This window comes from Nilaparvata lugens, chromosome 5 (assembly GCF_014356525.2).
Source record: "Nilaparvata lugens isolate BPH chromosome 5, ASM1435652v1, whole genome shotgun sequence".
NCBI lineage: Eukaryota > Metazoa > Arthropoda > Insecta > Hemiptera > Delphacidae > Nilaparvata > Nilaparvata lugens.
Window position 1 is genome coordinate 18,654,895 of NC_052508.1, and position 27,204 is coordinate 18,682,098.

At 33.5% G+C, this 27,204-nt stretch overlaps 1 protein-coding gene across 1 annotated transcript in view; it reads right to left on the reverse strand.

Moving 5' to 3' along the window:
* LOC111044632 (low-density lipoprotein receptor-related protein 2) overlaps positions 1–27,204 on the reverse strand; it is a 247,182-nt gene that overhangs the window by 25,135 nt on the left and 194,843 nt on the right. Inside the window, 20 exon segments of the mRNA XM_039429403.1 lie at positions 1,871–2,093; positions 3,660–3,954; positions 3,956–4,056; positions 5,008–5,231; positions 7,523–7,746; positions 9,359–9,540; positions 10,289–10,472; positions 11,483–11,743; positions 12,897–13,107; positions 13,805–14,112; positions 15,011–15,228; positions 16,016–16,238; positions 16,943–17,144; positions 18,198–18,516; positions 19,267–19,488; positions 20,281–20,527; positions 21,373–21,547; positions 23,781–24,040; positions 25,021–25,202; positions 26,063–26,595. Of these exon segments, the coding sequence (XP_039285337.1) occupies positions 1,871–2,093; positions 3,660–3,954; positions 3,956–4,056; positions 5,008–5,231; positions 7,523–7,746; positions 9,359–9,540; positions 10,289–10,472; positions 11,483–11,743; positions 12,897–13,107; positions 13,805–14,112; positions 15,011–15,228; positions 16,016–16,238; positions 16,943–17,144; positions 18,198–18,516; positions 19,267–19,488; positions 20,281–20,527; positions 21,373–21,547; positions 23,781–24,040; positions 25,021–25,202; positions 26,063–26,595 (4,794 nt within the window).

A 27,204-nucleotide genomic window follows, 5' to 3' on the forward strand; every position in this document is an offset into this window, starting at 1 on the left:
AAATATGGAACTTTAAAATTATATTCATTCATTCATTGACACATATTATGTTTGAATCGTGTTTGTGTTGACGAGCAGTTAATTGAATTTTGAGCCTTTTTGAATCTACTATGATATAAAAGATTATTTGAAACATGTCGGATGAGATTGATCAACCTGAAAATAGTCTAAGCGCTGTATTAAGATATAGTAAACTATTTTACTTTGCCGTTAGTGCCATTTAGTAAGTTGGAATATTTATTTTATCAATCTGTATTATTTTATGGCAAAATAAATGTTATACTATATATTTAACTTACTTTACTCGCAGAGTTATAGTAGAGTTATCGTAAAATGGGATTGATTTGATGAGAATCATGATAATGATATCAAAAAGTGTATTCATAGAATCTAGCTCAAAAAATAATAATCGAAATCGAAAATAAGTCACATAATATCAAATATTTGTAAGATTTGCATTATTGACCAATTTTTATTTATTATTTCTTAGTAGAATTGATCATGAATTATTGAAGAATCATATACATTCGCAGTCCATTGATATATTATATTTCATTAGAGGGAGTTTACTGTATATGCTAGTAATGGACATGGCTTAATGACTTAAATTAAACAATTATAAGAATAGAATACAATGGCTGTCCTTGATCAAACTAACCAATATGTGATGGTGATTTTGCATATTGAATTTCAATTTTGATTTTGCAGTTTGATAGTGATTTTTTATTTTGCAGATTACAATCCAAATTAATAACTTGAGATCCCAACTATTCACACCTAAGGTATGAAATTTGGTTCGATACTAAGGTATTTAATAACTTGACAGGTCTCTTGTCGAAGGATTTCTCATCAAGTTAAACATTCTTGAAACTTATTTGATCAGGATAAAATCTCTTGCTATAGTGAGGTTCACGTTATAATAGCAGTATTTGATTAAAATTCATGTTACTACCATAGATTTATAAATATTTTACTATTTGATTTTGAATTGAAAGTCCGAGATAGAATTATTGATACTTGGATTAAGGAGAGGTTCTTTTTTTCACTGGGAGCGGAATGGTGGTAATGTCAATTTGATTTGTTGTTTTTTTTCTCATTCAATTTTGTTTTTCATCGTTTTTAAGCTATCTATATATTTACTCGTTTATTCTTTCTAGTTTATACTTTTTTCAAGTTATTGTTTTTATTTATTTATTCATACAAATACTCCCACCAGCGAGCAAGATGTTTTTTCTTTTGCTGATGGCGCCTAGAAAATTCTACTTTTATCTCAAGTTTTCATGATTAGTCAAGTTCTATTTTATGTTATTTCTTAGTTTAAGATATTGCGTTTTTGTTAGACTTGTCTATATTAAATTTTTGTAATGTATGAATTTTTTGGCAAATAAATTTCAAATTGACTTCCATTTTACAAAGCCGATGACGCTATCCTTTTCTAACAAAATATTCAATCTCAAGTATAAAAATTTATTACTTAATCATTGAAGAATATATTTCTTGACGAAAAAATATAATTGATCATTTTAAACAGGAATGTACAGTCGGATATTCCGGTATCACCTATCATCTATAGGAGATAATGGCAAAGCAGAGAATCGGCAACGCTATACGAAGTATTTATTTGTAGTGAACATCCGTCACATCATGTAGAAGTAATCTTGCTATTGAGTCGTCGAGTTTTGGGAATCTCAATTTTTTCATTAATTGATTGATAAATATGTGAAGGAAACATTGTAAAACGACATGGACATTCATCAAAAATCGTTGAGTGATTGTACAGTCAGTACGCCACGAGAAAATCCCTAGATCGCGATCTTCCAGAGCCACTCAGGGACTTTCTCGAGGTTTGCCGACTTTAGCAAAGACTTACTTGTATCCAGCATTGCACTCGCAGAGGTATCCGGTGAGCGTGTCGACGCACTTGTGACCGCATTGGTGCACCTCCACCTTGGAGCATTCGTCGACGTTGCAATGGAGTGGCTCATCGCTATCATCTGCACAGTCCGACACCTTGTTGCACACACGCTGGTATTCTATGCACTGGCCGTCGTTGCAGCGGAACTGGCCTTGCGGGCATGTCGACTTGTCTTTCGCTGCAAAAAAGAACACCATTGTTTGAAATAATTAGGTCGATGAGGTATCACATCATTGAGAGTACGAAAGCTTTTAGACTGTTTAGAAGATGTTTTATCTCTCACTACAAATAGAACACCATTGGTTCGAATGATTAGTCGATGATATATCACAACTTTGAAATAACGAGAGATTAAAGATTGCTTAGAAGATTGTTTGTCTCTCGCTGAAAATAGATCACCATTGTTCAGAAAAGTTGGTCGATGAGGTATCACAACATTGAAAGAACGAAAGCTTGAAGACTGTTTAGAAGATGTTTTATCTCTCACTACAAATAGAACACCATTTGCTCGAATGATTGAATAAATAAATAAATGATTAGTCGATGAGATATCACAACTTTGAAATAACGAGAGATTAAAGATTGCTTAGAAGATTATTTGTCTCTCGCTACAAATAGATCACCATTGTTCAGAATAGTTGGTCGATGAGGAAGGTATCAAAAAATTGGGAGAACGAATGCTCGAAGATTTTTGGAAGTGTTTTAATACACGTTATAAAGTTTCACTGTAAATCAAAATTATATTAATCTTGAGAGATTCTATGTACTCCATCTGATACTTGAACCTGACTATAACAAACCAAGATAAAAAAATTATGATTTGTCAATTATTACATCATTTATGTGATAAGCTTGATTAGGATCTCCGGCATTCACTATTTCAATTATGTGTGGAATAAAATTAATTTCTGGTTTGAGTTAAATTACAAATATGCATTTGAGTATTTTGATGGGGCTGATATTGAAAGTTTATTCCCAAAGAATACCTAGTACCCATATTTTGTGTCTAAAACAAAATAATTCTCTGTACAAGTAATTCTCTGTAATTTCTACAAATATTCAATATCAAGGGAGTTCAATTTTAAACAATTGGTTAGAAAATTTAGGTAAATATACTGTAATCGAATGTTTCAGGTTGATCTTCATTTGAAATTTAATGCCAAGTTCTCGCATTGTAGAATTTCAGGAACAATGCCTTGATATTGTATTTTCTAGTCGAACAAAGAGATTGATAAATTATTATTATTAAACGAAAATCCAAATTGAATGCTGTAATTGACCCCGAAGACTTCTGCTACGGCCTGCAAATATTGACAACCGGGTAAACAGCTAGATGGAATTTCAATGAGCGCTACTATTCAAAAATTATTTGTCTTCCCGGGCTGAAAATTTTTTTTTGAATAGTAGCGCTCATCGAAATTCCATCTAGCTCACCCTGTTGTCAATATTTGCAGTAGCAGAATTCTTCGGGGTGATTTACAGCATTTAATTTGTATTTTCGTTTAATAATGATAATTAATTCATTAGCATTTGAATAATTGCAATAATATCAGTAATTTCCATCTGTAGATTGATGAATATTTGACTTATTTTAATTGACAAGAGTTTCAACTTTCGATCTATTTCTTTTCAAATACATAGGTTATTAAAAGTTTTTAAAGAAATTTACAGAATCAAATGTTGGCAATTCTGTAAGAATTGTAGAATGGAGTGAATAAAATTATTTAATTTGATTTGAACTTACTGCAATTGAACTCGTCGGAATTATCGCCACAATCGTCTTCGCCGTCGCAGCGATACGAGTTGCGGATGCACTTGAAGTTCTGACAGGCAAATTCCTGCGGCGAGCAGGTCTTGTAGCGGGAGTGACACTCCTTGCCCTCGTCCGTGCCGTCGCCGCAGTCGTTGTCGTGGTCGCAGGTCCAGCCCTTGTTGATGCAGCGGCCGTTCGCGCAGGCGAACTGTTCGGGCGAACAGGAGGCGGGCGCCGGGCAACTGAGCGCAGTCGTGTTCTCGTCGGCGCCGTCCACACAGTCCGGGGTCGCCGTCGCACAGCCATTTGCGAGGAATGCACTGAGCGCGACCCCATGCCTTGTTCGCCGTGCACGTGAACTCTGTCTCGTCGTCGCACCGTCTGTCGTCTGCAACGAAATTATCAATCAATTTTCTCCAATATGTGATTATTTCTAGTGATAATAATGTGTGAAATTTCTTCTATATTTGATTTTGAAACTTCTAAATTTTAAAATATGCTTTGTAAAATATTTTCGGATTAAACATTTTCTGAATTACAAGACTACAAGACAACCTATATATATCGGACAATGTGTAACCATAGAGAAAAGATAGCAGGAGAATATATCCCATATAGGTAGTTTATGTAACAAATTTCAAGCCGATTGTTTGTTAACACAAGCCAATTACGTTGTATTATTACTATCTTGGCCGGGTGAGAGTGTAAGAAAGGCTCAGAATGAGAGACTACCAGCGTCACATAGCTGTACAATGAAGAAATACTAGGATCCAGTTACCAGTAAACATTGGAACATAAATGCCCTTTACCATGGTCTATCTTCTTATGCTATCTTTTCTCTATGGTGTAACCTTATATAAATTTGGTAGAGGAATAGAGCAAGGTTACCTTATTTTTCCTCTCCCTATAATTGTGATGATATATTTATTGTAAGAATAAACAGACAATATGATAATTGTATATCATATATACTGACTGTGTGGAAAACTGAATAAATAATTACCATATTCGCTAGTCTATAATGTATTTCAATTCTCATGTTAATAGTTTCTGTTCTTTGTATGAATGACAATCACATATTCTGACTCTGCCTTGTTGTAAAATTTGTATTGGTGGCTGTGAGTAAATTGAATTCGAATTATGGAGATAAGTTAGAAAACTAACCTTATAAACTAATGAACCTTTATTTTCTGAAAACCTCAGGAAAACCTACAGGTATTCGAAATCCCATTTGTATACTAACTTTTCAGAATAATAAAGGTATTATGAAGTATGAGAATATAGTGTATTGAAACTGAATAACTAATGATACTCTTTAGTTGAAAAAAAAGAAACTTACTGCACTGATGCCTAGCATCTTCGTCAGAGTTGTCCATACAGTCATTGTCGCCATCACAAATGTATATCCTGGGAATGCAGTTGCCATTGTCACAGGTGAAGAGATCTCCGAAGCAGGTCCTACCTTCCGACTTGCAGTACTCTGGCGGCTCATCTGACCCATCTCCGCAGTCATCATCGCCATCGCAATACCATGTCGCAGGTATGCATCTGTGGTTCGGACATCTGCAAAAACCATTAGTCAAATTTAGGTGGGCCGTCCACTAGAACCGTTTTCGTCCGAACTAGCATCGGCCGAAAACTACCGAAATCGTCCGAACGATCCCCCAACAAAGAAAGGAATAGATGCTTGTCCATTGCAACAGGTTCATACGACCGTGCACGGCCGGCTCCGACCGATCAATTTTTCAATCCGAATTGAATGGGATTTTCCGGCTCTATCCGGCCGAACTAACTAGTCGAGCTGAGACAACAACTAGTGTTCCTATAACCTAAAATTGTTCCACAGTCTTGTTTGTTTTTGTTTTTTGAAGTTGTTCTGTGTCTAAAGCTGTTTTACAAGCATTGTTCTATTTCAATGACGGCTGAAAATTCAACACATCATCATACTCTACAATTGCTTCATAGCGTTCATCCTCAAATAACCCTCCAAAGTCATAAAACAATATCATTTCAAGTTTTTAGGATAAATAATTCTACTTTCGTTGATATTTAGTTAATAAATAAATATTTAATAATACATTTTGTATGATGATATGAATAAAATAATAAATATCTCTGAATTTAAACAGTTATTTTAATGTGTTGAGTAAATTATGAGTTAATCTATTTTGTTTCTAACGACAAAAAACTGAATTCAAGTGGAAAAATGTAGGAAATTCTACTGATGTGGAATTGGAAAATTAGAAAGTAGGAATAATTGTGTTATAATATATTGATATTGTGATTGTGGAATGCAATAAATAAATAAATAATTGATAATTAGTAGGTACTTTCAAGTAGCATAACTACTGAACTGGACTGACGAAAACGGTTCCAATAAACAACCATATTCGGCCGAGTTGACGGATCCAACGTCCGAACGGTTGAATGTTTCAGTGGACGGTTACCCTTAAAATGATTCTACATAAATGAATCCTTCAGGAGACTCCAAAAACCATGTGTCATGTGTCGATGGGAAGTATATTATTTTATATCCTTTTCAGAGAATCGACAATTATTTGTTGAAACACCACCGATTTATGAAGTTACATCATATTATATTATCGTTATTCTAATAATTGCATTCAATCTTTATTCTCATTGATTATTTATTTTGTATTTTTTAAAATTCTTTGAATAATTAGCAATACCGTCATTTAATGTAAATTAGTGTATAAGCCAGTAAATATTGTAACATACATAAATAACTCTATAAAGAACTTTAATCTAATCCAAACCATAGGAGCTCTATTTAAAAAATAGCCTACCTACTAATTTTTTGCTACTTTACTGTTGCCACATTCTAGTTTATTTTATAATTTTCTTTTGCAGACCTCTTCTGATGAGCCTCTTTTGATACACTACCTACCTCTGACTAGCCATTTCAGTTTTCTCCCCTTAAAAACTCTGACCTGGTGATTAAAATTGAAATCTCGAGTCAAACTGAATATGCCTCTAGTGTTTATAAGAAAATTGCAATCATGAAACAAAGAATTTAAATTAAAATTAAATTATTTAATTTTTAAAATGAATTACTCAATATATAGCGTTGAATCGTTTCTGAGACTTCAAATGTATTTGGAACAGCTCATGTATGAAAATGTCATTTTAGCAGACTACAGAAATCAATAACTGAAGAATCAAATATATTTAAGTATGGAAAAGAATTGATTATTTTTCAAGATTATTCATTAATGAAATTAAAATCGATGGCTTATCAATGAATTAATTGATTATGCTTTTTCATATCCTTAAAATAAATGTAAAGATTCACATCTATGGTGCTCAAAAAATTGAATATAGAGGTACTATATAGCAAATTATCTGTAATCAAATCATGCACATCATAGACAGGCAGACAAAGCACTTGAAAAAAGGAAAAGTGTAAAAACACTAACTAAACAATAATTTTCAGCGATCAAGTGACAAATGATAGAATCTTTACCTGTCATATTTTTTGGAAAAATATGATAAAGCTACAATCTTTAAAAATTAATCATAAATAATCGTTAACAAAATGTGAACATGTGCAAATGCGAAACGCAAATCTTCATCAAATGATGTCAATCATTCAAAAAATGTTTGCTTCTTCCTCACTTCACTGAATAAATTTAACCATAGAGAAGAGTGAGATAGAGAAGAGAAGAGATTCATGCTATCTTTTCTCTATGATGTAATTCACTAAATCATTCTCACCAAGTGTCATTCTTACTAAAAATCTTTCCCATCAAGAATCATTGTTACGCTTGAAAGAATAAATTATTATGTTTCTGTTATTATCATTACAATTTGTATTCTTATAAGTTATAACTGACCTAAAACTGTTTGACGGACAAGTTCTCTGAGCGCAATGGAGTGGATCCTCGTCACTGTTGTCACCGCAGTCATTGTCTCCGTCGCACAGCCAGTACGGCTCCACGCAGATGTTCGTGTTCTTGCACTTGAGATGGTTGACAGGGCAGGTGGTGTTGCGCGGACATCTGTCGTGTGTCTCGTCCGATGTTATGTTGTCTTTACAATCGTTTACTCCATTGCAGACCTACAAAAACAAGGAACATTGAATTAATCATAGTCATATATAATCACAACTGATTGAAAGATTGTGAAGAATGGGATAGCCTTGCCAAATAATCGATGAATATAAGTCATTTATCTTATCTTATTTACCCTCATCAGAAGATCAAAATTAAAATAGAACACATGAGCGAAGCAGCCTCAAAATATAACTACAAAATATCGGGGACCGAGCTCCGCTCTGGAGTACAAAAGCATACAAAATTTATTATGAAAGAAGAAATTATAATAATATTCATAGTTCATACAGAAATGTTCTATCTAATCACAGAGAATTGAGATTAATTTCCGAGGAATGCAAAAATTTCCCTCACAAAGGCCCGGTTGCACAAAAGCCAGTTAAATTTTAATCCTGATTAACTTCACGTGAACCAAAACAGAGAAGACCATTTCAAAAAGATGATTCAACTGGAATTAATCAGGATTTAAAATAACCCGGCTTTTTTGCAACCGGCATTAAGTACCTGATTGAATGATTACAAAAGTTCAACAGCTGAGTCATAATTTTGACACAGTCCCACACACATGAACTCGCTCACTCACTTCCATCTTTTCCAAAAATGGATAATAATTATCATTTTGATGTCCTTCAGCGAGTTTTCCCAGGGATGTGATCGAGTGCAATCGAATTTTTATATCATAGACCTACTATGTTCTGAATTTCGTGAGAATCGTTAGAGCCGTTTTTGAGATCCGGTGAAATACAAACATATAAACAGAAATTGCACGTTTAATAGTATAGGATAGGCAGCAATAGATATTGTTGTACTATGGAGTGAGACAAGCAATTGATACTATAACTACCGAGATTAGCTCACATCTTGATGCGATTCTGTTGTAATATATTTGGAATTTAACGTCTAAGAAAAAGCTTTATCAGCTAGTCAGGAGGTGCACTTGTCTCAAAGGGTTGGACTGAGAGGACATAATATGTGGACTACTGATCAGACTATAAGACTATTCTGCTATAATAATATAATATATCATGTTGAAATGTTTGCTGTTTTGATATATACATATAATAGCCAATTGAATATTCACTTTTTCTGAAGGGCTACTGGAACTATTGAAACAAGATGAAAGTTAACCTTTTAATTTTATTAAATCACAACTTGTTTCAACTCATAGGACCATTTCCAAGTGAAAATCACACATGTGCACTTGAAAATGTCTCCCCTTAATGAGTTGGAGCTAGTTGTGATTTGATAGAATAAAAAAAAGAGTACCGTAGCATAATTGATACGCTTCAATAACCAATTGATAGGATTGTTGATTAGATTAGGTTTGAATTGTAATTTTTAGATAGGTCGTAGTTACTACTCTTTCAAATGCATTGAATTCATTCCAAAATAAACGCCACATAGTGATCAAATTCAAATATTAAGTGATATATATATATATGTAGTAATCTATAAGATTCTTCAATGGACAACATTCTAGGATTGATTGTAAAATTGTTCAACTTGAAACAATTCACTTGATAAAATGTCAATTTTAAATAAATTTACAATTGGGAATGTCTGCTAAATTTGAAAGAAAACAGGCATTATATTTAAATTTACTGCAGTAGTTCTTACCTGGGACTGAGGTATACAACGGTGATTGAGACAGCTGAACATTCCCGCGGCGCAGGGCGGATAAGTGCAGTTCTCCTCGTCAGATCCATCTCGACAGTCGTTCTCATGATCACACTTCCACGAGCGGAATATACATCTGCCGTTGTTGCATCTGAACTCATTTGGATTGCACGAGTGGTATGCTGAAAAATTATTTGAATCGAAAGTAGGATTGAATGAAATCGATAATTGATCAGGTCTTGAATAATTAAATGCTCAATCAGAACAAAAGTACCTTTACAATAGTAATTAATTCAAACATCAAATGGGAGTTACATAAATAGAACTAAGGACTTCCGCAACTGCAAATATTAACCTTAAGTTCACCATTTCTATATTAATATGAATGTCGAAATATATAATCACGATTAAATAATTGAATACTCAATCAGAACAAAAGTACCACTACAATAGTAATTCATTCAAAAATCAAATGGAAGCTACGTAAATAGAACTAAGGACTTCCGCACCTGCAAATATTGACAAAAAAATAATATTGCAAATATTAAATATTAAATTAACAAAAGGAAATCCGTTAATTGAAACTGTCCAAATAACTGTGCCTACACCGGGAAAAATGGTACACTCTATAAAATTATAAATCTCTGAGAAGAAAGAGAATATTAAAAACTGTTCACTGTTTTAATTATAAAGTTTTCAGTGATATTATTTCACTATGAATGGATTCGCAGTATGTATAGTTTTTATACGCAGTACTTCTATGAACTGAAATGTTGCACAGTACTTTGAATTGAAGAAACTGGGAAAATGCTACAAAAAAAGATTTTTCAACCCGATGAAACAATTTACATGACCAAAATTTTCATTTAAAATGAATTGAAAATCACTGATAAATTTGAAAGAGAATATATGCATTATATTTAAACTTACTGCAGTAGTTCTTATCTTCGTCGCTGTTATCACCACAGTCATCATCGCCATCGCATGCCCACATTCTTGAAATACATTTTCCATTGGCGCAGTAGAACTTGGAACTTTCGCATGTCAAATTCTTAGCAACGCACATACGTCCATCATTTACCAGCTTTGTACTATCGTTACATCTGCATTCAACCTACAAAACAAGATTTATTATTTATTGTATTTTTGGCACTATTCAATGACAGAGGTTTAAAGTGAGTGATACTATAATTACTGTATAGGAGCTTAATAAAATGTAGTACAAAAGCAATATGGTTAACATACAATTGTCAAAAATCGTTGATTATTCATCAACGATGAATAAACTATGATACCTTCATTTAGTTTATAGTACTGTGAACAAAGTAAGGGATACTATAATTATTATTAGATCTTAATAAAATGTAGTACAAATCCTACACGATCAACACACGCTCAACAAACATCGTTGATAATGCATCAATTATACTAAGTTACTTCACTGCTACGGTCAATCGAAATGCGCAAATTCTCAATTTGGAATTAAGTTTGATTCAATTCAGTTCATAGCTTGTCAATGAGATGATTGTACGTTGAAACAGTATACCTTCATTTTCCTCATTTTGTAATGTACCTAATTTCAAATAATTAATGGTTTTCTCATTATGATATTTCAAAGAAGCTTGTTTTCTCCATGACGATCTACTGTGAACCTTATGGTCGTCATAACAATGAAATGAGCTTTCATCAATGTATGAGAAAAATCACTCTTTTTTATTGTAATAACAGAAACTATGAAGTTTTGACTATGCTAAGAGAGGGAATATTAAAAACTACATAGAAAAAGGAATCAAGTCACGTGATTAGGTATTTATTATTTGAAGCATTGGAAATATTCAGTGTCATTAAAAAAAGACTCTTCTCTACTCTTCCAATGACGATCCAACCGACATTTATGAATGAGGTCATTAGTAATTATATTTAAGTGGAGATATAACCTAAGTACCCTTTTTTAAACTTTCATTCATAACATGTATCAACATATTAATGCCATTCAATTTCCAAATGAATAAGAGTAGCCCTCACAAAATAGTTAATTTTAGTTTACGATATGGATCGATAGTAAAATTGATATTACACAGTACTAATAAGACATAAATAGATTGGAAATAGATAGAAACTCACAGTTCCATTTGGTGCTGGATGACATGACTGGGCGCAACCTCCATTGTTGATATTACACAAATTGATGTTGCACTTTTGTCTGGCACCAGAAAACACATGAATGTCACGCGGCGAATCGTCAAGCCTCTTCACCATCTCGATCATGTTGGCTCCTGTGTGCTTCTCAGCCCGGTAAACACCTCTAAGTTGCAAATCGGTCCAATAGATGTAGTCACCATGCACTGTGATCGCGAACGGATAGATTGTAGCTGATATTAAAACCTGTGAGAAAAAAGACATGGTTAGAAATATCTATTTAAAGAAAAAATATATAATTTTACATAATAGCTTGAATCATACTAGTAGTTCTGTGAACAGTAGACCTCGCGCTCAGTGAGTTACATTGACCTGTTGTTATGTTTTCTCAAAAATTAATAAATAATTTATCAATTAAAAATGTCTAGAAAAAATCCTAAATAAGCATAGGGCTTTCTGTTCTATATCGTACCGTGACGTGTCGTCCCGGAATGTGAGTGTGAGCGCTGTTATCAGGTCTGGCTGCAACTGTCTACAACGTTGATGGAAAGATACATTTTTCAAGATGTTCGATGTTTTTGAACGGGTAGTATTATAGTCCACTAGACAGCTGATTTATGATTAATAATTCTTTAGTCTGATTTTTACGGTAATATTGGCGTATGAAGGAGGCTCCTTTTTCCTTTTATATTATCCTTGAAATGCAAAATTTCCATAAACCCTGTATATACGCCGACGCGCAATTTAAAAAAAAACATACCTGTCAAATTTCATGAAAATCTATTACCGAGTTTCGCCGTAAATGCGCAACATAAAAACATATTAATATATAAACATTCAAACATTCAAACATTAAGAGAATTGCCAAACCGTCGACTTGAATCTTAGACCTCACTTCGCTCGGTCAATTAAGATCAAATTGAGATTCCATGTTAAAATTGTGAAAATTGATGAAATAGGATTGTAAAATAAATATTAATAATACACTATCATCGTAAAATTTATAGATGGAGTTATGCTATTCTAACTACTCATAACGATGAAATTAGATGCAATACAATGATAATAAAATATCCTTTGAAATATTAATTTGATTAGCTGCATCAAAACTTTCCAGCATCTTCAAGTAGAAAAATCATCAGAGCTTCAAAATAATTATAAACGTTCACTACCAGTAACAGTTGTTATTCTTAATTTAAGATGTTACTCATCATATTGATACGTGCATATAATAGAAAATGAAATAAAATCGGATACATCCAATAGTACGAAAATCATTGGCTTTAAATTTGAATTCTTATATTTTGAACTATAGACTGAATAGATAAGAATTTCATAAATAGGCTACGGTACCTTCAAAATCAACAAGCATCTCAAGAATACAGGAGTAGTTACTCACTTCTCTGCCCGTTCCATCCAGTTTTGATCGCTCGATTTTCTCTCGAACAGCATCCGTCCAATAGAGCATAAAGTCTTCAAAGTCGATTGCTAATCCGCTGGGCTGTGACAAATCCTTCTCCACAATCGCCTTCTTCAAAGAGCCAGCCATTGTGGTTCGGAAAATTTTTCCTGACGTTCCGAAACGTCCCCAGTCAGTGTAGTATAGAGTTCTTAAAAACATACGAATACATAATTGTATTTCTTCGCCAGTAATGTATAACAATGAAAGAGGAAGAGAATGGTTATTATATATGTTCCTCAGAGCAGACCCAAAAAGGTTTACTCAGTAATATTGAGTGAATTATACTAAATTATTGAAAAAGAATGGAAAAGCGGGTTATTGAGTTGAGTATTCAATGTTTATTATCCAGTCATAAACTATATGATGCTATCACTTATTTATATGTTATCTTATAATTATTATGCTTGAAATAATCTTGCTTGTATTTGTTTGAATTATTATTATTATCATTTTTAGATATATTTTTAATTGCATTATTATAGCAGTAATATTTTTTTATTTTTTATTTTTATTTTCATTTATTCACATTGTGTACAAATACTTAACATGAGGAAAGGCACAACAGGCTCATGCTCAAAACTGTCTCATTTCCAATTTATACTATACTGTCCAAATCAAAATGTTGGTTATGTCACTTTCATGTCACAATATGGTGAATATAAAGAAAATCATTAAACATGAAATTAATCATTAATCATTGAAATTCATTAAACATGTATGTTATATTGATATATTAATAATCAAAAATACCGAATTTCCAAATTTAATAAGTAACAACAAGCAATGAATCTGCTATTGAGATTCAGTCATAAGCAAGCATGATCTATGAATTTTTCAACACTTACCCATTACAAGGATCAATGACGATAGATCTTGGTCGCTCCACCCTTGCAATCATCACCAGATCACTTCCGTCCAAGTTCATCGCATAAATGCTATTGTTAGACGAATCGGTCCAATAGATCTTCTTGTGCGTCCAGTCGTACGATATGCCCTCGGGGTTGATGTTTTTGCCCAATATCACCTTGGCTGCCGCGCTGTTCGGGTCTGAACTTGGAAGCCATGCAATCTTCGCGTGTGGCCTGATTTGCGTGAAGAATATACGTTTTTCACTGTAGTCGAATTCAACTCCAACAACGTTTGACAAATTTACCTGGAAGAGAAATTGCATTATGAGTTTCAATATTCGAAAGTAAAAATATGCATGAGTAAGCTCAAACAAACTATGAATGTTGGCTGAGGCAGCAGAGATAATCTGCTACTGCAAGTAGTCAATATCATCTGTGTTAGCTTTTCTAGATTATGATTCCATATTGTTTAAATGTCTATGATGAGTTTAAAAAAGCAATTTGTGAATAATAATTAATGATTTGCTCGTTACAAATCGTTGTGTAGCACAATCTGTTGGAGGACATTTTTCATGTGATGATGTTTTATCATGTTTTCATTTATGTATAACAGTTTTATGCAAGCTCTAAATGAAGTCAAATAAATGTGGTGTAGTTAATTTGAACAATTTAAAATTTGATATACCGGGAATTACGAGATTTCTGAAAAGCTTATTTAACTAAAAAACAATTAATTTCTCCACTTTCGTTGGGCGTATTCTGTACCTACAACTAAAAAGCTGGTTGTAGAATCATCACATTGGACATTTCAATCGAATTTTGGTGGGAAAATGCTGTTTCAATTCTAGAAATTCGTGAGACATGAGTACAAAAATGAAGAAAAACCGACATCCTGTTACCCTCTATGAACGCTTATTGGAAAAAAGTTTCCCAGAAAACTAAATTACAATTCTATCTCTTTTGAATGTGTTATCTATAATTTAGACTATTAGATTGTACCCATAGTGGAGAAAAAGTTCACAGAAGACTAAATTACAATAAATTTCATCTCTTTAAAAGGCACTATCAATATATCAATATATAAAGGTACTATCTCTATTTAAATAATTGTTTTGTGGAATAAGACACAGTTTCTTGAATTAACTAGGAGGCTGAATTGAAATGCGTTATCATCTATCAATCAGGATGAGGGGAGACACTCACATTGACAGGCTTGAATGGCACGTTGAGTGATCGCGGGTCGAGATTGATGGCTCTGATTTCAGTGCGGGTGGTGAAGAGCAGGAACTCGTCAACATTGTCACACTTGTTGCCCATGACGCTGGTCAGCTGACCGGTTGCGCAGTCGCACTTGAACTGGAAAGTGCTCGCCGAGTAGTCGGGAGGGAATGAGAAGCATAACTGGTCGCAGCCTCCGTTTCCTATTCATTAAAAAATAAATAAATTTACAAATAAATAAATTTAAAAAATCATTACAATCACAATTATGTATTCAGTAATCAGAAATGCAAGTATTTTGCTCCTTAATTATTGTATCCTTGACTCAATCCTATGATTGATTGGGTTATTGTATATAACACTGTTCTAACACGAAAATTACACTCTAAAACTTACAATGGATTACGCTACGCGAGACAAGGTTTTTACAATAGTCAAGCAAATTGTTTCAAAAGGATGATTATTACTAGCTTATTACGAGTGTAATAGGCTAGTGAGAAAAGAAAGTCTGTTGGATGTTTCTGCACATAATAGCAAGAAACTTGTAAAACTCCTCAAGTCTTGTCAACATTATGAAATAGTATTCGAGACTTTTTAACATCTAATAACTTAATATTCGAGAATGAGAGATAAAATGAGAAAGCTGAACATTCCCAAAACTCATAGCTGCAAGAAGGGATAGAGTGACACATTTTAGAACTGAACATAGACAAACACAATACTATTAGTGTATGAGTTTTTTTTTTAATTTATATTGTTGTATGTCAATGTAGCATGTAGCTACCTACCACAAATAAGTAAGTTTCTTGAGTTCAAAGGTATGCCAATGCTAGTTCATCATGAGTTGCGAATTGCAAACTGAGGTACAAACCGTACTTTTTACTGTATTTTAGGAACATTCTCCGTAGCTATCAAATTAATACTAATAGAATAGGGTGATTATAATATCCCGATTTTTATTACAACAAAAAGGGAACAAACAATAATTACCCAGCCTCCTGCAAGGATTGTTCTCATCGGTTGGTTGATTGGTAACATCGTAAATGGCTATGTCACGCAGTCTCTGTAGGTTCGTTCTCACTGGTAACGGTCTCGTTATGTTTCCAGGCAGTTTTGATGCCTTGAAAACAGTATTCAGGTTCCTATCCACCCAGTACACATCTCCTCTATGGACAGCTATTCCCATCGGATTTGGCAGATTGCGGCGAATGACCTACGGGAGAAATTGCAATTCATCATTCACAGATACAGTATCATTGTTCGCAATAATATTTATTTTCATATCCTGTTGAAATTCGTCAACCATATATTTCTTGATCATTTGCTAGTCAATTTCACTGATTTCTGGCTGTTCTTAGCAGCTCAAATTATTCAACCACTAGTTTTCTTCCAACTATACTAATTAAATTTATAATAAAGCTAGCTTTTAAACTTGGTTCATCTTGGAAACACGTTCTAGAATAATGGATGAACTGAACAATGTTAGTTCATAATTAAATGATAAGCTATTAATGATAAATTTCTTCCCATCTCTGCTTTAAAATAGTATGGTAGCTTATCTTATTTTCAGATGGAAATGAATTGGAAGTTGCATTTGTCCAAATACTAATAATTAATGAATAATTATTATTAAACGAAAATCCCAATTACATGATGTAAATCACCTCATCGAATTCCCATCTAGCTGTTCACCCTGTTGTCAATATTTGCAGTAGTAGAAGTCTTCGGGGTATTTTATATAATGTAATTGGGATTTTCGTTCAATAATAATTATTTTATTTGAATAGTTTTACCTGCCTGTTTCGAACAATGCTAGTACATAATAATTAAATGATAAGCACCTTATCTATTAATAATGCATTTCTTTCCATCTGAACTTCGAAATATATGACAACTTGTCTTATTTATCAGTTTTACCTGTCTGTTCTGGCCGTTGTAAGCGACTTTCTGAATCATGTCGAATTTGGCATCAACCCAGTAGACGTCATGTGTGAGCATGTCAACGGTCAAATCTCGTGGAGTGCCAATTCCAGATGTTACCATCGGTTGCCAATTGCTGCCATCTAGATACGCCTTGCCAATTCGCGGATATTGTCCGTAATCGATCCAGTACAACAATCTGAAAGAAAAATGTTAATTAATCATAGAAACATTTTCTTATAAAATTTTCCCCACCTCGAAACCACTCCTACCCTACCCTAGCTCTTTCTCCACTTCTCCACATATCCACAATTCTATAACCCCAAGAAAGTTCACACATTTCAGATTGAGATACTCCCAGCAGGCTAAAAATGGAGACCAGGGCCTTGAAACGCGTCCGGAATTAAGTAAGTTACTGTGAGAGGAAAAGAGACATGAAAGTCACTATCACTTCCACTTGAAAGTCTTGAAAGAATCATATTTGAAAAAGTTCTCAGAAAAAGTTGAGGAAAATGTTTATTTTTATTCAATAATGCACAAAACACAATTCATAAAATGTTGGACAGAGAGCAGAATCCTATTAGGGAATCCCCAGATAAATAAAGAAATTTCTTCGTGAAACAATTCGGATAAAGGAAAAGAGTACCCACGTTGATCATATTGAATTATCAATTTTATAACAAATTTGATAGGAATAGAGAAAATTGAAGAAATTTGCTGTTTTCTCTAATAAGTACTGTAAGTTACAATAGTTGATTCCAAGAGAGCTTTGACAGCTGGAAAATTGTTTTTTTATCAATTGGTTATGAAAAATGAGTTATTAGAGCAATTCTTCAAATCATTAAAGAAAATTTTGAAAATAATTTCAGATATATTAATTACCCAACTCTCCACCTTCATTAGTAGTTCCAACTGAATTATTCAACGCATAGAATAATAACTACTTCACAATATAAATCATTTTCATAGCATGTATTTTGATAGACAGATATGCGCAGACAATAAAACTCATGACCATGGTATGACGCGATAAAATTTCAAATCAGAGAACGATTTAAACATCAAATTCAATAAATATCCACCCAGCTTTTGAAAGGATGGTTATAACCAAATAAACTTTTTTATCAGAGAAAGACTTGAACAACAAATTTCATGAACATCATCAATCCACCTCTTAATAGGATGGCCATAACGTGATAAAGTTTCATATCAGAAGAAGACTATATCAACAATTTCATAAATATCCACCCACCTCTTAATAGGATTGACGGCCAATTCCTTGGGCGCATCAGCGGTGGTTTTGACGATGACTTTGCGGTTGGAGCCATCTATCCAGCAGACCTCGACATAGTTCTCATGTGGAAAGACGTTGGTGAAATAGAGATTACCGGCGATCCAGTCAACGGCCAGACCCCTAATGCCATTCGATCCGATTCCGTCCTTGATGACGTGCTGCAGCTCTGTGCCATTAGGGCGGATCCGGAAGATGCCATTCCATGGTCCTCTGTTGAAGTCCACCCAGTAAATCCATTTATCAGCGTAATGAACGTCCACATGCAGAATATGATGACCTGTAAATCAATCAGAATTTGAAATATCTGAATCAATTCAAACGTTCAGATGTAGAATATGATGGTATGTGAATTAATAATAATTTAAGCATTAGTGTTGATAAGTAATTGATAAATAAATTCGTATGGCTTTTTGTTGGCGGGGAGTCCCTTGCGGAAAGCTTCCACTTCACCTGAATATATAATTTGAGCTGTTAATGGGCCTAATGACTGTCATACTTCAGCCGGGACCGACAGTTTAGCGTGCCTATCCGATAACACGGGAGTGACCTGGCTTAAAACTTCACCTCTAGGCTGATACGCAAGCACTAATAATTGATTACACAGTACAACAAATTCAAGTAGTTCTATGTTGTGGTGAATATCCATATTTAATGAAAAGCATAAGACATTGCAGAAACCACCACTTTATTGGAACAATTTGAGATAAGTACTAGTTTTGGTAATAAACTAGTTTACTAGAGATTGATGATGTTGTTACAACAGAAACTAGTACCTCAAATTGTTTCGATAAACCACTGGTTTTTACAATATCAAGTCGTTTTCATTCAAAATTCAAGTACAACTAAAGGGATAACTTACTTCATTATATTAATCCTAAAACTGACTCATTATCTAATTATAAGTTATTGAAATAGGACAACCACTCAAGTACGTGTAGATCTGTGGATCATTTTTTAATAAAGAGAACATCAATAGATGATTCTATAGACAAATACTTGAGTAGAGAATGATTTGTGGGAAGCGTACCTGAGCCAGCAATTGGCACGATAGCCTCGGATGAGTCATTGAGACTGTATCCGCGTGTGATGTCGAGCTGCGCGACAACTGCGAACGACTTGTAGTGCATGCAGTTGCCGGCGCCATCTTTCTTGTAGCCGATCGAGCAGCTGCACACTCTGGTGCCACCGTCGCTCGGGATGCACAGGTGCTCACAGCCTCCGTTGTTCGTCACGCAAGGGTGCAGATTCGCTAAAAACAACAATAAACAGCTGGTATCAGAAATAAAAGTTAGTAAAAATTGTATGAGTTGACCTTATATAAATTAGTGTCAGTTTGTAAAATACAGTTAAGTTAGTATCGATGAAATTGTGGTTTCAATATAAATAAAATGACACTATCAGGATTTGCTTGGACGTATAGATAAATATTTCAATGAACAAATTAGTTATTACCATTATTAGTTAATATCAATTTGTAAAATAACTTTAGCATCGACAAAATACCATGTTTAAAATAGTATCAGTTAGTACTAATAAGTTAGTATCAGTTTGTATCGACGAAATTGTAGTTTGAATACGAATATCACATATCACTCTCAGGAATTACTTGGACTTGAATAGAGAAATATTCATTCAATTAGTCCTTTATACGGACAGCTACAATATATGAAAATTCGCTGTATCCTACCTACATATTGAAACTATTCGAAACATTCAAACATTAATTTATTCATTCGAGCAGAAACATTACATTTGGAGACCATTAGGGAGCTTCGCCCTCTAATTTGCTTTGATAGAAAAATGTTTTTCCATCCTGGAATATTCAAAATTTTCTCTACAAAATATTCTTCCAAACATTATTATTTTTGAACAAATTTGTTACCTTTTATAAATCCTCTTGATAAATGCCAAAGAATCGATAATAGAACATATGCATCATATCAGATTGAGATGATTGAATTTGGAAGCTCAATAGATTGAATCGACTTAATTGGTACTAAAACTAACTGAAATTAGAATTTAATATAGATATAATACCAACCAGGTCTCTTCTGGAAGATTGTGAAGTACTTCAGGTTTGGTTCGTTGTCAAGAATACTTTTGGCATTTTTGACCTCCAGTGTACCATCATCCCTGGGCACCAGATCAACTCTCTCCACTTTGTCGTAGGGCGGATCCATGTAGTAGAGCCTTTTTTCAAAGACAGCCAGTGCCTTCGGTAGGTTGATACTGTTTATTTCACTCAGAAGCTCCTGAGGTTCTCCTCCGTCGACACTCATCACTGATATCTGGAAAAAATTAATAAAACGAATTTTAATGAGTTTTAGAACTCGCAGATGTAGACAACAATTCAATTCAATCCAAATAGATTCTCATAAGATACACTTATAGATATATAGATAATATAAATACAATTTAGATACTATCAGTTTTTAGTAGATAATAGTATAGTTCAATGAAAAGGAAAATATTACATGAAAAAAATTAAATCACTACTGTACATAATATAAGTACTAGTATGAAATACTATATAATATAAGAAATAAATCATTATCGGGAAGAATTACTGCCTACGGTCTACGTGCAGGAATGAATCCAGGTAGGAATGTTGGCATGGGCATCTGGTGGATAAAATGTTAGGATAAAAATTGGCAACATGAAAATAGATCTAATGAACCTTGGAACAAAACTAAACCTAATGGACCTAATTCAAAACTAATGGACCTTGGAACATAAAAACGTTAAAAAATAATGGACCTAATGGACCTTGGATGATAAAAACGTTAAAAAATAATGGTCATTGGAACATGGAAACGTTGAAAAATAATGGACCTAATGAACCTTGTAACATGAAAACGTTGAAAAATAATGGACATTGGAACATAGAAACATTAAAAAATGATGGACCTAATGAACCTTGGAACATGAAAACGTTAAAAAATAATGGACATTTGAACATGGAAACGTTAAAAAATAATGGACCTAATAAACCTAGGAACATGAAAACGTTCAAAATAATGGATCAAATGGATCTTGGACATGAAAGAGTTCTAAAATACTCGCTATGAAATGTGTGATAAATATTAGGTCATTTTTTAAAAATTTTGTTCTAGGTTGTTCTGAATGTGGTTACCTGTGGTTTGGGGTACTGTGCGCTGAAGTAGAGCTTGCTGGTGTCCAGATCCAGGGTGAGTGCTACCAGAACTGTGTCAGACTTGTACAGCACAATCGGGTTTGTGCCGTCCATGTTCACTTTGCCTATTTTCTGCGGCACTCCGTAGCCACCCTCGTCGATCCAGTACAGTTTTCTGCAAAAAGTACATGCCTATATACTCTATTTACTTCTGCAATTCACACCCTTCTTAAGAGATGTTGTTAGATGTAAAAATTAGAATATGCCTATATACTCTGTTTACTACTTCTCTGCAATTCACACTCTTCTTAAAAGCTAATGTTAGATGTTAGTAAACAATTCAATTTGTGGACTGAATTCATCAAACAAAGATGCATATAACTAAATTGAAGTTGAAACTGAGAACTTATAATATCTTCTGAAAACTTATCCAAAAATACAGCTAAACACTTATTTTTTTCCTCCAAGTTATGGATAACCAATTTTGACAACTCCAGAACTGTTGATTCCGTACTTATTCCTTTACGAAAACCAAATCGGTTTGGAGAAATTATATTATACTTTTCCAGATAGCTCATCAACCGAACTTTCACTAACTTTTCCAGTATTTTTGATAAGTTACTTATTAGTGATATAGGCATATATAGTTAGCAGGCATATACTTGAAATTAGCTTATCTCCTCCCTTATGGATAGGTCTGACACAAATTAATTTCATTGCTTTAGGAATTGTTCCAGTTAATAGACTCAAATTGAAGACATGAGCCAGAGGTTTACAAAATAATTCTCTAATGCCTTTTAAAATTATATTATCAAAACCATCAAGACCCGGCAGTACTGACCAAAGTTATTATCCATGTTATTTAAAAGTTATTATCCATGTGGTGTTTTAAAATTTCTATAAATTTTTCGTAGGCCATATCTGTATCATCCTCTGGTTGCTATTCATTGGCAATCAGAGAAATTATTATTATTATTATTAAACTTTCTCACATAATGAAACTAAAAAACTTCAAGGAATGGATTTTTAGGGGTTATTTTGTGAGTATTTAGGAAAAAATCGATTCTCAGTACTGTTACAAGCTACAAGTATCAGGTATCTTAGTATGAAACAATTGAAACTTAACAATGATACAAGCTACATAACAAGTGAAACAATCTTAAGATTATCTACCTCCTCAATTGTTTCCATATAAATGTAAGCTTTTTACCGAAGAACTAATTGGAATATCAGAATAATTCGGATTGTACAGATAAGTCAACTTTATTCTACAAGTGGAAACTGAAAAAGCTTCAATTCAGTACTTGCTAACCTGTATTGGTGACTTATTATTGTAGTGTAGTAGTAGGCTATACATGTACCATAATGTAGTAACTATTATTATGGATGTAATCATTAGCGGCAAGAAAAAAAAATTATATAGTTCAACATTTTCTTTCAACTGCTTCGTTTTTCCTATTATTCTAAATCATAGTTACTTTAAAATTCACATGTGAAAATAAAATTAATCAACACTATATTATTCAATAAAGTTTCTGGATTCTATACCTTACTAAAATCCAGAATGGTTGGTAACATATTTGAGAAAGTAAGTAAAATCAGTAAAACTATAAGTTTGGATTTGCTTTGATTAAATTGTATCAATTTGATAATAATGAATCAATACATTACATAAAATTTAACAGCCCTTACTGAAAACATAGGAAACTAAGTTATCACTTTACTTGTGAATAATGTCAGAGATTTTTTCCAGTTGCAGAGTAACTATAAAAGGAGTAAAAGTAGAGTAGAGTAAATGTTCTGCAACTCTTGCAGGCTAAAGAAACTAATGAATTATTGATAATATCGAAAAATTCAATTCATAAAATAGAATTATAGTAGGCTACCCTTTTTTGAAATAAATATACCTAAGTAAAATCAGTAAAACTATAAGTATGGATTTGCTTTGATTCTATTGTATCAATTTGATAATAATGAATCAATACATTACATAAAATTTAACAGCCCTTACTGAAAACATAGGAAACTAAGTTATCACTTTACTTATGAATAATGTCAGGGATTTTTTCCAGTTGCAGAGTAACTATAAAAGGAGTAAAAGTAGAGTAGAGTAAATGTTCTGCAACTCTTGCAGGCTATAGAAACTAATGAATTATTGTTAATATCGAAAAATTCAATTCATAAAATAGAATTATAGTAGGCTACCCTTTTTTGAAATAAATAGAATAATAGATTAAAAATACATTCAGCATTTAATTATACAAATAGATTCAATTATTGGTCTATTATTTAAAAAAGAGAACTATAATTCTATTTTATAAATGAAAATAAGTAGCCCTGAATTCATACATTTTACAAAAAAATCAAATTTATTTTCATCAAATTGAAAATAATTATCAAATACTAACCCTTCTCCTGGCTGTAGGCAGATGGCCTTCGGCTTGGCAACAGAGGTGTCGCTTCCGTTGTTGGCCAGAATGACAGTGCGATGCTTGCTCTTGCCGTCGACCTTGAGAGCCTCGATGTTGGATGCGATGCGGTTGCCGATGTACATGTTGCGGCCCAGCCAGTCGAACGCGATCGCGTACGGCGCACCCACGATCCCCGTGTCCTGGCTCAGGAACTCTGTCTTGTTGCCTCCTCTGTACGGGCTGCTGTAGATTGTACCCTGAAAAAAACAACATTTGTTACAGGAGAGATGGTAAACAGGCAAATTCAATCATTTTCTACGATGTATAGTACAATTTATAAAATTAATGAAACAATGAATCAGACTAGTGTGTGAGGATTAGAATTTAAATCATCAATTGTTTATTTTTTGGCTTTTCTACTAATCTATCAGAATTGGGAATCAAAATTATGTAGTTTATACCAGTTATTAATTTCGAAGTGGAATTTTGTTGTGATGTGAACTCAATCATACTTTGGACATTTCATGAGACTAAATCTGGGATTAGAAGTTTTGGGTTAGTGCCTGTTTCTTTATTCTGCTATGGTGTCTCAATGTATGAATGAATAATTTGCATGTTTTATTCTATAGAAGATTGCAGGTAAAACCCATACGAATATATATTAATAAAATATACAAAATAAAGTAATGATATGACGGAAATAAATCAATAAAACACAGATGGCGAGTTACATGTTGGGAAAGCGGAAAGTAGGCCTAATCCAATATGGGGCAATTGATTTAACTCAAATAAAGAGTTCTGTACGGTATATGGAATAGGATATAAGGAAACGTATTGAATAGAATGATAATTTTGGGTAGTGTGAAGAAATAGGATATGTTCTAATTCGTTCTCTGAAAAAATAGTGTTTGTGATCCTTTCTCCATTTTGTCATCATATCTCATTTCCTTTGCATTATTCACAATATATTGTGAGTAATGCATTACATCTAAATAAATGCACTCACTGAACATTTTTAGAAGAAATGAAATCTTTTGGAATTGATTGTATGAAAGAAATGAGATAGATTCTTTGAAAAAAATTATTTTATAGATGAATAAATTGAACACATCATTTTCGAATGATAAGAGTGATCTTATATATTGAGTAAAATTTATTACAAGAAGCACCTTTGGTATTTTTAGACAGATAAAGTATTAATTCACGATGGATAATGTGCTGATTATATAAAACTTACATTTTCGCTGTCATCCTTAGTTTCGACCCAGTAGAGTGTTTCAGTCTTTCGGTCGAAGTCAATTTGAACACCTGTTTCAATTCCGACGATAGGCACCATGAAACCTGTCGTCTTATCTCCAGGCACCAAACTCACATCAATTATTTGCGAATCCTTCATAAGCACCATAAATGATACTTCCTCTGAAAAAATTACATAATTGGTTTCAATTCAACGAAAAGTGGTAATTAAAAAACATAAATGCATGAAATTCTAAACATGATATATTTTCGTTATATATTAATACTTCTAACAATTCAAGACTTGAGTATGAATGTCAGAATATGGCAGAACAGTATTTATTGTTGAATGTCGCTATTCATGACAACTTTGTTTTATCCTAGACAATATTTCAAGTTTCTTCAATTATTTCAACCTAGAATGAATTGCTCAAATGAATGGGGCCTAGTTGTCTCGAAGTAGCCAAGATTACAATACTTGGAATAAGGAGAATTGATCAATTTTGAAACTTGGACAATAATGAGTATTGTAGCTTATATATAATCTTCAAGTATTTGATGGTTCATCCAATGAGGTACCCAACATAATTTATACCAATTCAATAAAAAACAAATGAATATCCTTCACAATTATGTTGATTTATTGTTAAATCTGATATGTTGGAGGAAATATTGTTGTGGTTACGATTGAAATATTTAATTTCAAGTAAGACCCGATATGATTGGAATTATATCGTTGAAATTCGTTATTCATGCGTACGGTTAAAATTCATTTGTTATACTTCTTGTATTAATCTTCACTTCACACTAAATAGTATATTTCAATATACTGTTCTATCGAAAAATATTGATGTTTCACAATTACCTCGAGTATTCAGGGAGGTGGTTTGACAGTATGAGTCAGTGTGATAATTCATTCAAGTTTAAAGCTTTTGGAGAACATAACTCAATCTCTTATATTACTACTCTCAACAATTTGCAGCCAAACTATCTGAACATTTTCTGGTATTAAATTGGTATTTGTAAAAATGATAAACTATTACCTTCAACGCAGTTTCCACCGCTGGATATCCTGTAGCCTGCTCTGCACTTGCACGAATATCCACGTGGGTCGGACGGAGACAGAAGACAGAGATGGTCGCAGGCGGCGTTCTCACAGGGACTCTTAGTGACCGGCTGCAGAGACGGATGATGCACGTGGATGCTCAGCGGCTGCGATATCAGATGAGAAACAACCGTCTGATTCTTGCCTCTGAACTTATGCGCCGACAAAACTCGGTTCAACTGGCGGTCAGTCCAGTAGACTGTATCCTCGAACAGGGTCATGGAATGTGGATGTAGCAAGTAATGGCTGCCAGCTACCACTTGCTGGCGGCCTGATCCGTTGTAGTTACAGAAATCTATGAAATCTAGTTTGGAGTCTGCGAAGTATATTCTCTTGTTCATGATGTCAAGTGTTAGTCCGTTTGGCCAGTAGATCTTCGTGTTGATGATGACACTGCGGTTGGTGCCATCCATGCCGGCACGCTCGATTCTGGGGTTCTCTCCCCAGTCAGTCCAGAACAGCCATTTAGCTCTGCAAAGTCAAAACAAGATTATTCAATCTCTTGAAGGAACTGGATGAATAGACTAAGAATAACCTTTCTCAATAGTTGACGACACAAAGTTTTATCTACGTCGAATTCGAAGTAACAGGATACTAACTCGAAGTAACAGGATCAATGAACTAGGGATAAATTTTCTTAATAGTAGACGACACAGAGTTTTATTTATGTCGACTTCACCAATAACGATGCAGTTAAATGATAAATCTGCTTGTCATCCTTTGTGAACTTGCACAGTGGAGTCTCGTGAAAAATAGTCGAATATAGCCATAAAGAAAAGATAGCATAAGAAGATATCCCATGATATAGGACGTTTATGTTCCGAACCTCACTGTTATCACAAGCCGAAAGTCCTAGTAGTTATTTATTGTGAAGCTATGTGACGCTGGTAATCTCTCATACTGCGCCGTTCTTACATTCTCACACGGTCAAAACAGTAATAATAGACAGGTAGTTAACAAAAATCGGCTTGAAATTTGGAACATAAACGAACTTAATATGGTAATATACAATAAGATATATCCTTATATTTTCTCTATGATATAACTGAGGAGCAGTGGAAATATGATATGCAATATGCT